This window comes from Sinohyriopsis cumingii, unplaced genomic scaffold, assembly GCF_028554795.1.
Source record: "Sinohyriopsis cumingii isolate HCF-2022 unplaced genomic scaffold, ASM2855479v2 utg000622l, whole genome shotgun sequence".
Taxonomy (NCBI): Eukaryota; Metazoa; Mollusca; class Bivalvia; order Unionida; family Unionidae; genus Sinohyriopsis; species Sinohyriopsis cumingii.
Window position 1 is genome coordinate 3,121,034 of NW_028315918.1, and position 13,092 is coordinate 3,134,125.

Sequence of the window (13,092 nt, forward strand, 5' to 3'; positions counted from 1 at the left end):
ATAAATTGTCAGAATGGTCTAATGCACCATCGTGTTCTGATCCAATTTGTAGACACAAGATGGTTTATTTAAGCGGCTGTGGCGGGTCAGGAAAGACGACTCGGGCAATTGAATTATTTCGAACGCGGGCAAGTATAATCGTGCTTACACCGACTCATAGACTAGCGCGAGAGATAAAACAACGAAATGTTGACGCCGTTACTTATCACAGCTTTTTTCGATACAGCGGCGGTGAGTGGACTCCTGATCGAATGGGTGAAAAATTTATTCCCGACATTATCATCTGGGATGAGATATGTACTGTTTCGTTAGATACTTTACAAATGTTTCTTGAGTGGTTGCTGCGCGCGAATACAGCGGTAATCATGTGTGGCGACCATGGCCAACCACCACCATTTGTCGGCGAGGGTCCACATGATTGGTTGAGCGGGTTCGTGGACTATTATGAAGAAACCGATACTGATTACCGAGCACTTGATGAACAACTGCGCGAGGTTAAAAAACTAATCAGATTACAGCCGGATAGAATTCAATGTGAAATAATTCGCGAGGTGATTCCGGAAACGCCGTTAAATGAATTCTGGGAAACATGGAGACCAAACGATTTGATTGTAGCGAGTAGAAAGATAGTCAGAGACACACTTCAGCGGAAGTTGTTTACGTTGCATAAGGAAAAGTTTCCAACGCGTCCAGTGCCGTTGTGTTATAGACCCGCGGACACACGGCGGCAGAACATTGAAGTTGAAATCCCGGGCCGGACAGAAAAACAAATTCTTGTGCTGAATGATATTGTGCTCGTTGATATCAGCGTCGTCGAAGACGCGCTACGTGCTGATAAATCCCCGTGGACGCTAGGATACGCAACGACAATACATTCCTCGCAGGGACTAACCATCACGGACACAGTTGTTTGGATAGTTGATAATCGCATCGAATGGTCGAATCTAGTCTATCTTGCAGTGTCCCGAGTACGGAGAATAAATCAGCTTCGAAGAATTGTTGTTGACGAAGTCAGTGACGGAGTCACCAACGACAACGACATTATCGATGCAAGCGTCATTAATAGAAAACTCTCGGGTTACCGCCAACAGGATAAAAAAAAACAGCGGCGTTTTGATATTGATGCCGAATTAATAATCTCGCTACGACAACAACAGAATAATCACTGCGCGAGTTGCAATTGTATAATGAGTTGGCGTTATTCGGATAAAGACACTCGCCAATTTACCGTGGATAGGATCGATAACAGTCTCGGTCATGTCAAAAACAATGTGAGGTTGACCTGTCTTGAGTGCAATAGACGCAACGGCGCTAGTTAAGACCACGTGGGGGCAATTGAGTATCGTTAGGTATCACTTGTAGTTGCTCGCGTGTAAATCCGCGCTGAGGAGCAGTTGAATCCAGTCTGTAGATCGGTGGTCTACCAGTTGATCGTGTTATCGTTGATATGTTATGTGTGGTAACACTCCAAATAGGATCGGTAGCCCTTTTTTTACCGCCTTCAAGCTCTCCTGGTTCATATAGATATCTAACAGTGACATCGCCAAGAATCGGCTTGGAAACGCTATTTATTTTTGATTTTCCGGGTATATACTCGTATTTAATCGCGTCGCTGGGCTTCATGTTGATTGCTCGGGTAATCTCGTTATTTAACGCTGCAATTACACCTGGCAACCTTTTAACCCATTCACGAGATCGTTTTTCTTGGATGAATTCCTTCGCGTATTGATATCCAAATAACCGTTCAGCGAGAGTTCGATTGAATCGTTCAACAATTGCCTGATCACGATGTAGCGCAGTATGACCTCGTCGTATCGCGACGCTATGATGTTTCAGCGTTGATAAAACAGCGCCGCGAAATTCACTACCGGGATCAACTTGTAATAGATTTGGCCAGCGCAGAGGGCCTCTTCGATAAATTCTTTCAAACGCAGCGGCTACTTCAGTTGCCGACTTTGTTTTTAACGGCTCCGCTTGTTTGTATCGACTCGCAACATCAACTACGGTTAGCGCGTATTTGTAACCGTTGTCATGCGGCAGAAATAGTATATCAGCCTGATGAACTTCATTAGGTACGCTGACATCAAAGCGCGAGAAGTTGATTTGTTTAGGCGGTGGTAAATAAATTTGCCATATAGCCTGTTTGGATAACCAATTAGCCGCAGTGGTCTTTGTTACCTTTGCAGCGCTTGCAAGCTTACCAATTGCGGCCTTCCCCTTCCAGTATCCTCTCGGAGAATAATAGATGGATTCCATCGTTTTTCTTGGATGATTGTTATTAATTACAAGCGCCAATCATTAATTTACCTTTCATAGCCGATTTTACCAACCATGAGGCCAATTTTTCTTTGACGGATTTATCAGGAATAGCATTTAATGCGTGAATTAATTTTACATCCGCGATATGACGCTGTTGCAGATCGCTACTTTTGTAAGCAACATCATGAGCATGACACGCTTTATCGATAGCGTTTATTGGATACTCACCGGGTTTGGGCTGATTTTGATCATCGAGTCTGATATCTAATCGTGTTCCGGGGCCACAGTAGCTATATCCTGGGAGGTGCTTTTCTCCTGGATACTTTGCCCACGGTGTTCCGGGGAGTTTTGATAACTTGGCTGCGATGTCACCTCCTCGCTTTTTTTTAAAACATCTCCGGGTCTAATAGAAATAAATCTAAATTTCTTTGTACCGCATTGTACACACTTGCCAGTAAGGGCCGATCTGTTATTTCTTGTTGTAGCGGTTGTCATATCATTTGTGCCAGTACGTACTCTACACTTCACACAATATAGATCCATAATTTATGTATAGAGATATGAATATAATTGATTTTTCGGCGACTAAAACAAGAGAACCAGTTAAGCATGTTGCAGCGTTACCAAACTCGATCCGGATGATTATCATCGGACCATCTGGATCCGGCAAGACGCAATTGTTACTCAATTTAATAATGAGATGGATGAAGTGGGATAAGTTGTATTTGGTTGCTCCTAGCGTAGATGATCAACGATGCTACGAGGTGTTGAAAGATTTCAACGAGAATGCATCAGCGATCGCTAAAAAAAATGTTATTGAGTTTATTACAGATATCAATGATGCACCAGGTATTGATGATATTGATGGCGACGTTAACAATCTAGTCGTGTACGATGATGTTATGTTAGACAATCAAAAAAACCCAGCTAGGATATTTTCCAGAGGCAGGCATAAAAACACTGACGTGATATATGTCACTCAACGATACACTCAGATTCCAAAAGTAATTAGAGACAACTGTAATATTCTTGCTGTATTCAACGGCGTTGATACACACACGCTACGAAATATTTGGCAGACATGGTGCGGCGGTGACATGGACTTTAATGGTTTTCGAAACTTTTTTAGTCATGCTCAGTCGACCCCACATGGATTTGTAACGATAAATTTACATGATCCTCGGACACGATATCGTATCGGACTTGACCAAATATTCGGTTAAATTGCAAGTAGCCACTTAGCAGCAGAGGGGGCGATGACATCGACGCGGTCGTCGATGTGCTTACCGGACGCTGACGACGCTGGGGATCAACGCGCAGAAGGTGTTAATTAAACCAAATGACGTTTGGACGATCCCCCAACGACGTCGTCGTTTTTTTTTTACCAGGCGCTGACGACACTAGATCGTTGAGTGCAGAAAGTAATAATTAAGCAAAATAACGATTGGACAAAATGTCCGATTCGCCCCCTCTGCTGCTCCACATGCAAATGTTACAGTTTTTCTTGAAAAGATACCACTTTCAGGAAGAGAAAGGAAAAAGGTATTCCAGTAAGTCTGTTAAATTAAATATAATTCTCTTCACTGACCTTCCTTGGTGGGGGAATGGGAGCTGAAACTGTTGCACTAGGCTTTTTAACAACCTGCAAATTGGGTGCATAAAACTGTGAGTACAAACTGTACTAACCATATGCAAGATGGGATAACTGCAAACCTTTCATTAATCTATGAATATCAATACAAAGCTACTGCGTAAAAATTCATCTGCACTTTTCATTGGTAAGCCAAACTTCATAGTGAAACTGCATATGCAACTTAACTATATACAAACAAACAAGCAACTTAACTATATACAAACAAACAACATTTTATAAGACATGCCCATGCACTTTCATTGTTTAAAAAAACTACTTTTTTCCTTCTGATGACTCCAAATACTATTCAGTGTTGGTTGAAAAATCAAGCACATTCTAAAATGTAAGTGTGACACAATTTTGGTTGTCCAGTACCAAAAGTTGAGCAAAAGAACTCTCCACAAATCTTTATAAATATTCTGACTTTGTGGTACATATATTAAGACATGAACAAAAACTAAAATAATTTATTATATTTTCAAGATTAAACATTACAGTCAATCATTCTTTAAGTACTATTATGATGTCCAAAAAAGGCCACATTTACATTTAGACAAAGGATACACAATGCACAAAGAAAACACTAATGTCCCTATGAATATTATAAATGTTTTACAACATGAGAAAGTTTAACACCTCAGGCTCCTCTTTGATAAAATAATCAATGATACTTTCCTCCACACAGGATCAAAGGACCATCTTCAATCAAAAATACAAAGGCCAATGCCTGTATGTGGAATAATTAGAGCACTGCAAATAGACTTTGGTTCAAAGGACAAAAAGGAATCAATGCAAACAGATTTGATATTTTCACTAGGTGCAATGTCCTGTGAATAACACTTGTCACTATCATTTAGATCTGTCAGCAGTACATCAGACCAAGACCAGTACTTTCCAACAGTCGCAGTTAAATTATGCATACATTTACATCTCAGACCATGTATAGCATAATGATTATAATAACTTGTACAACAATGAACTTGAACTGAGGTTCACAATAGCACTTTTTGGTGAAAAGAGTGAATCACTACTTTTGTGCATTGGTCATTTGACATTAAATGGATGGACAAACGCATCTTTTGAGCTACTCTTGTCAGCAGAAACCAATAAACCATATACAGAACTCCCTTGTTACGGTGCAGTAATCACAGGTCCATTACTGCAGACCACCTGATGTTGCTGGATCACCCTGTCACGCTTAAGATTAACATCTTTGAAGTGTACAACTATTTATGAAATGGGGGTGGGTAAAATGTGGAAATGTAAAGGTAGCATAATGATATTGCATATGCTCACTTGTAAGTTGAGTCCTACTGCAAACAACAAAGACCCTGATGTGCTGTCACATACTGCACCAGCAGATCAAGTTCAATTTTGTTTATTGAATCAATTACTCCTAACACTCTGCACAGACCCTATTCTGCAAGATGGGTATGAGCAGTTTGCAGTTGGATTCAACATTTAGGTGAGTTTATATGGCAACTGCATCTACAAATTTAAATGTCATGTAATGCTAATTATTAAATGAAACTAATGAAATAATTGCATGTATAAAAATAAAGATAGCATATTAAAACTTTTAGTTCTTTTTATGAAATCCACAATTATTATGCATTTGGTAGGTCAAAATCTCTTGATAATCATTACAGAAGGAGCATCCTGTTTTCAAGCTATCCTGGTCAATGTTAATTTCTAATCTAGTTATGACTTATGTCAGAGAAAGCCATCTAATGTCAATATTCATTCTGAAAAACATCACTCACTACCAACACCGCGAAGGACGCAAGCGAGAGACACAATTCATCTCATGATGTCTGAATGACATAAGTGGGACAAACACCGCGAAGGACACAAGCGAGAGACACAATTCATCTCATGATGTCTGAATGACATAAGCAGGATCTTCCAAAAGTGACCTCAATAAAAAATTCCATTCATGTATGACAACCCTGAAGTCCTGAAACTTGAACTGAGCTGATCCCATTACACTAACTGCTTTTTCTCCATTGGCAACAGAAGTAGGAAGTGAGGAAGTGCCATCTTACTGGTCCATGTAGCTTAATATGCTTCCAAATGTCCTGTAGGAAGGTCACAAGTATTACTATGTAGGTGCACATTTACTGGTTGTGCACATACAGAATTTGTATAAAAGTAGTTCCAACAGTCACACCCTATAGAGGTGATGGAAGTTATTTTCAAGGTAAATTATACAAATGAACAATAAAAGAACAGTCTCCTTCTGTCTGGTGATGGAACAAGGAAAGTTCATTGTGCAGAAGGTCAATGCTTGCCAATCATGAGAGAAAAAAACGGGAAAGCTGAAGAAGACTTGCTTACCCTTTAGCAATTGTTTATTGCTCCATGAGGAATTAACGATGCTCAGAAATACTGACAGGTGACTGGTGTGTTATGGGTACACAGATCAAAAAGCCAACCCAGCACATTTAATTGGCACTGACTGCAACTTTTGACTTTCCTATAGTTTGTTAATTAGTATAATATCTCGGAGTAGTTGAATGCAATTACGTGGCTCAATACAATAAAGGCAAGGGACAAATGCAGACTGTAACTACAAGTGTTGGTGGAGCCCAACCTGCTTAACATCGTTTCACAAATCTTCTGTTAAATGAATAACATATTTATTTGCTCAATTTGGGTCTGCAGCGTGACAATTATATTTAAAACTGTGTTATAATGAATGGCATTACAAAAATGGGACAGCTGTTGATAGCTATCAGAATAACAAATAATAATGAATGTCTAACCATATGTTCATATTTTGCCAAAACTCCCAACATAAACCGGAGTATGATAAAGCTGCATGCAAATGCTACAAAACCTCCTAATTGATGTAGATCAAATTACATTATTTTAGAATCGATGAATATAGTTTTTATAAGGCCATGAAATTTTAAACCAATCATAGTAACTAACTGATAAAACCACATGTGTACAATAGTGTAAATATGAAAATCTGATCTAAGTTACTAAGGAAATACCAAAATAACTTTACAAAATTCCCTTTTTAAAAATTCTGCATATATTATTTACTGACAAACTTATAACAACATTTAGAAAACAAAATAAACAAGTCCCTCAAAGGGTCTGACACTCTACTGAAATAAGTAGTTGTAGGAATCCACAAGTCCATTTCTTCCCTACTTTAATTCAAATTAATCAGTGCGCCACCATGAATCCGTACCATTTTGGGCATACTATATACTGCAAGAATTATTTTAATTAAAATTCCATGCTGATACAACAGTCTGTTCAGGAGAAACTGCAATAAGATTTTTAAGATGGCCACTGTGGCAGTCATTTTGTGAGGTCAGATCAGTACCATTCTTATTTCAGACAAACAACATATAGCAAGTAAAGTGTCAAAGGTAACCATGTCAAAACAACCAGCCATTCAGTAAAGTGCATGTGAATGTGATTTAGATTTTTAACATAGCTTTAAGAATGTTTCAGTCACGTCATTACGATCCCTGCAGTGAGGCAGTTTATAGTGATTTCTAGCATTGGCAATCATGCTTGAGACATGTAGCATCATGTCCCACCCAGTCACATTATCCTGACACCAGGCCAACTAGTCCTAACACTAACCTCTTAAAGCCAAGCACCAAGTGAGCTAGCTGCAAGTACCATTTTTACAAGTCTCTGGTATGCAGATGCAGCAACATTTTCAAGATGGCCACTGTTGTAGTGTTTTTGTGAGGTCAGATCAGCATGATTTTCCAACAGAACCAACTACATCCATTAAAAAGTTTTTTATGACCATTGGTTAAAGAGATATAGCCATAAAAATGTTTCATAAATGGCCACCATAAAAGATATAATGCAGGTCAGATTCTTTTTGTGAAAATTCCAAGTCAGCAGAATCATTTCTACAGGAAGAGTAGTACAACATTTTTAAATATGACTGTCATGATGAATAAAAGAAGTAAATTGCTTTACCACTGGCACTCCATGACAGCTTGACAGCTAATCCATGCTGATCTGATGTAGTTTGTGCTTTATTTAAGTAACGTTTTCATCTCTTTTTTTTAATCCAACAGAAACAGTCAGAATAAGTTTGAACATGAATATTTTATTAATCTAATGTCAGTTAACAGGTTTATGATAAAACATACATCTAATAAGAGAAGATGAGGAAGATGGTACAAATAACCAACCTTTGAAGGTGTTTGATCCTTTTCCATCTCCTGTTGTTTGTTGGGTGAATCTTTTGAACGTTTTGGTATTGAAAGTCGCTCAAAGAAGCTCTTGATTGGGGATTTCTTTTCTTCCTTCTTTTCTTCCTTTTTCTCCTCTTTCTTTTTCTTCTCTTTTTCCTCCTCTTTCTTTTTATCTTTTTCTTTCTCTTCCACTTTCTTTTTCTCCTCTTCCATTTTCTTTTTCTCCTCTTCCTCTTTCTTTTTATCTTTTTCTTTCTCTTCCACTTTCTTTTTCTCTATCTTTTTCTCTTCACTCTTCTTTCTGAAATGGAACTTCTTAGGCTCTGGCTTTTTGGCCTCCTCCTGAAATTAACCATGTCAAAATGCTACACTAAATCCACACTACTAAATCTTTAGAGTATTTTTTTTCTTCTTTTTTTTCTTCATGTTTCCACTCCTCTAACCAAACAGCAATTATCAACTGCAGCTGCACTATTACTCAACTGTCATTTAATGATGCTTGAAAGACATCCTTATTGCCTTTAATCTTGAAATGTTTATATATCCAATTCAGTACAATTTTTGCTTTCTGTAATTTTTTTGTTTTGTTTTAATGGAACTTTACCATTTTTGGCTATATCATGCAGAGGAAGTGGGACCTAAGTGCCTTTACAAGAACATAACTATGGCAGATGACCCAGGCTGACCTGGATGGGTGTCAAACCCATTACCGATGGATCACGAATTACCAAATAAGTATCCTTGTTGTTGATCAGTTCCCAACAGTAATGTAAGCACCAGAATTATTCAGACTGAAAGAAAAAAGGGCCCAGGCCGAATATTATCCTAATAATTATGTTGCTTCAACATGAACAGCAAATGTTCTAAAAAAAATGCTGAAATCAGTAAAGGTTTATGTACTGTAATCATGGTATATACTAAAACTGAAAACAAAAATGGAAAACATGGGGGTGGGGAAAATACATGCCATTTGAAGAAGAAAAAGTCCTTTAATGGGACTGTCATGAGACTGTATGAAGAAAAAATATAACAGCATATTGCTAAAACTATCTCTGATATTCTTGACCATCCATTCAGAAGAAGTAGCAATAACAAGATTTTCAAGATGACCATCATGGCAGACATTTGCATGACACCATTTTCTTTCAGGCAAAATTTAACAGGTCTTATGGTGAAAACATAATGTTCATATAACATAAATTCTGCTGGGTAGAACTAATAAAAGTTTAAAGATGGCCATACTGAATGTCAGATCTGAATAATTTTCATTCAAAATCAAACAGGCAACATATGAAATCTTCTGGTGAAAAAGCCATACCAATAAGACTTTCCATTTAAAAGGTATAAGAATAGCAAGGTTTTCAAGTTGCTGCCATGGCAGCCATATCTGAGGTCAGTTTGCCACCAATTTCATTTAAGAAGATATCACAATTTGTCTTCTTGTGAAAACATCATGCTGATATGACTTACCATTTCAGAGAAGTAGCAATACCAAGACGAGTGACATTGTGGCCATATTTGATGTCAGACCAGTATAACTTCCATTCAGGACCAACCTGATATCATAAGGTATCTTCTGATGAAGACCCAATGTCAATATGACTTTCTATCCAGGTGGAGTAGTAATAATAAGATTTTTTTAAAATGGCAACAACTGGCCAATATCACCACAAAATTTCATTTAATGCCCCAATGCCACCCTTTAGTGCAAAATGTCATGCAGCCAAAGTAGCCAGATAATACTAAATCTTGAAAGATACTGGTCCTAAACGTCGCTGGGTTCCATTAAAACCATATAATATCAATATTTTATCATATTATGAGCCATGTAGTTTCTTCCTCAAACTGATTTACCCTACCATTTTTCCACATGTGTGAATTAATCTGATGTTGATCGGTGACATCTGTGTAGGTCAACCAATTTCAGTCAAAAGCTGACACACAAGATTAGATGAAGTTGCTGTGCTTGTAGTTGTTTTAGGGTTTAATGCCATTTTTCAGCACAAGATAGGCCAACCATGGTGGCCAGAATAATGGTAGAGGAAGAACCCTGGAAAACCCCAGAAAGAATCAAAGACCCACAAGAAGCTATTGGCAAGCTTTCTGACGTACCCACACTGGCCAAGCTCGAGACTTCAACCCACGCAGACAGAAGTGAGATGGCAGTGATCTGTAACGGTGAGTGCTTTAGACCACTTGGCTACTTGGGCCTCCCATTAGTTTGCTCTTCCAAACGTATATTCCAACACCCCAGATGATCACCAATATTCAACCAGGTCTTATTTTTTATCTAATGATTGCTTTTTTCTTCTCAGATACGGTTTTAAAAAGAGGGCCTTTGTCTCTTTATTCCCTATGGAATCAATTTGTGCACCACATCTGAATGTTGTTATTAGATTAGTCACTAATGAAATTTGCTGAATGTATCGCATCACTACTTTTGTAGCACTCCAGCAAAATGTCTGAATTACAAGAGACTTCGCTGACTGAATTAAAAGGGTAGACTCTTAATTCTAACTGAATATTTTGATAGTCATTTATACCCAACATCTTGATTAATCGAAAGAATGGCTTATGTCAAACAGCTTTTTAAGCAAATTTCTTCCATCAAAACTAATGAGTGGTGAAATTTATAATAAACAGCAGCATTGGGGCTGTTTCAACTAGACACCAGTCTCTTAGTTAAAAGCCCACATTGGTATGACGTTTTGTCTAGGAGGAAATGTGATTAGATTTTCAAGATGATTTTTATGGTGTATATTGGATGACGTATCAGCCATCATTTCAGCTAGGACCAACTGGACATCATAAGTAGTCTTTTTGTGAAAACCCCATATTGATATGACCCGCCAATTAAATGGAGTAGTGAAAATAAGATTTTCAAGATGGCCATTGTAGTGGCCATATTGAATGTCCAAGTGGCACCATTTTCATTCAGGTTTAACTAATTATTATAATCAGTCTTCTGAAGAAAATTCCATGCCACTATGACTTTCCGTTAAGAAGTGGGGATGACAAGATGTTCAAGGTGGCTGCCAAGGTGTCCATACTGGATGTAAGATTGGCACCATTTTCATTTAGGACTAGGCATGGTAATTAGTCTTCTGGTGAAAACCCAATGTTGATATGATTTTCTATCCAGTGTAGATTATTGGTCAAACAACATTCGAAATAAATCCTGCTGAATCAGATCATCCCTCTTATGCAAATGCACCATACCCTGTAAAATCTTTTTATTTTATACCATGAATTACTGTAAAAACGTATAAGTTATGATTATATCAATTTCAGTTTTGCTGAAAGTGACATTGTACAGGTTCTTAAATAAATAGATATATTTTTTATGGTGAAGGGAGTTCAAGTATCTTAACAGAAGTGTCATTCATTAGGACTTTAAATTTGTAAATTGCAGCAATCATGCAATATTACAAAAGTTATGTAACCCTCAAATAAAAGTCAATCATCAGAAGTATACAGCTAAATTATTCAACTAATAAATTGGATTTATATCATGTTACAAGTGACATACAAATCTAATGTAATTTTGGACAACTGCACATATTGTTGCAAACACTTCTCTTTTCAATTACTTTATGAATTTGAACAGACAACAGTGTGGAAACTTTTAGTATATTGCTGCATCCTGCAATAATCAGCCAAATGGATGGCAGAAATGCTGCATACAGCCCTCTGAGACTAATAATCCTACCGACTGACTGGTACACACTTTCAAATGAAAGTTCTGGAATATTACATGACCAATTTACTTAGGCTACACACTGAACCATTCATCTACTATTAGTGCTGGGTTTTTTTTTAAAGTATTCATCCAAATGTTAAGAACATGTTTTATGCTAAAAAGATGAAGTTAAACAAAAAAACTGACTCTTACAGTAATCATATTTTCCTAATTTTCATGAGTTTAAGTGATATCTCAAGTCCCAATAAAGAAGTTACAAAGACTTGAGTGTGCTACATGTCTCCAACATTCACACTATTCAAGGCTCAATTTTTTTTTCTTTTTTGTGCATTTATCTACTACCACATTTACCTTCTGTATCTCTTGTGAATTTACCTACTACAACAGTTATGATCTGTATCTATTGTGAAATTACCTACTACAACAGTTATGATCTGTATCTATTGTGAATTTACCTACTACCACACTATCTTTTGTATCTATTGTGAATTTATCTTCCAGTTACATATCTATTGTGAATTTATCTACTACCACACTTATCTTTTGAATCTATTGTGAATTTACCTACTACCACTGTTATCTTTTGTATCTATTGTGAATTTATCTTCCAGTTATCATGCATATCTATTGTGAATTTATCTACTACCACACTGTTATCTTTTGAATCTATTGTGAATTTACCTTCTGACATATTTATCTTTTGTATCTATTCTGAATTTATCTACTACCACACTTATCTTTTGTATCTATTGTGAATTTACCTACTGCCACATTTACCTTGTGTATCTATTGTGAATTTTTCTACTTCCACACTGTTATCTTTTGTATCTATTGCGAATTTACCTATTGCCAGTTATCTTCTGTATCTATTGTGAATTTATCTACTACCATACAGTTATTTTTTTGCATCTATTGTGAATTTACCTACTACAACATTATCATTTGTATATATTGTAAATTTAACTACTATCAAAACATTTTCTTCTGTATCTATTGTGAATGTACCTATTGCCTGTAATCTTTTGTTTCTATTATGAATTTACCTACTACACCATTATCATTTGTATCAATTATAAATTTAACTAATACCACAACATTTTCTTCTGTATCTATTGTTAATGTACCTATTACCACACCATTATCATTTGTATCTATTGTGAATTTACCTATTGCCAGTTATCTTTTGTATCTATTGTGAATTTACCTACTACCATACCATTATCATTTGTATCTATTGTGAATTTACCTATTGCCAGTTATCTTTTGTATCTATTGTAAATTTACCTACTACCAGACCATTATCTTCTGTATCTATTGTCAGT

General features: G+C 36.9%; 1 protein-coding gene across 14 annotated transcripts in view; it reads right to left on the reverse strand.

Moving 5' to 3' along the window:
• The window catches only part of LOC149773691 (uncharacterized), a 166,198-nt gene that overhangs the window by 61,970 nt on the left and 91,136 nt on the right, over nt 1-13,092 (reverse strand). For 13 of the 14 annotated variants that reach the window (XM_089946154.1, XM_089946166.1, XM_089946165.1 and 10 more), the window contains 2 exons: nt 8,068-8,412; nt 3,848-3,901 (listed from right to left, as the gene is read on the reverse strand). In XM_089946154.1, the coding sequence (XP_089802280.1) occupies nt 3,848-3,901; nt 8,068-8,412 (399 nt within the window). The remainder of the gene's footprint in view (nt 1-3,847; nt 3,902-8,067; nt 8,413-13,092) is intronic. The other variant, XM_089946156.1, reaches the window with a different exon arrangement.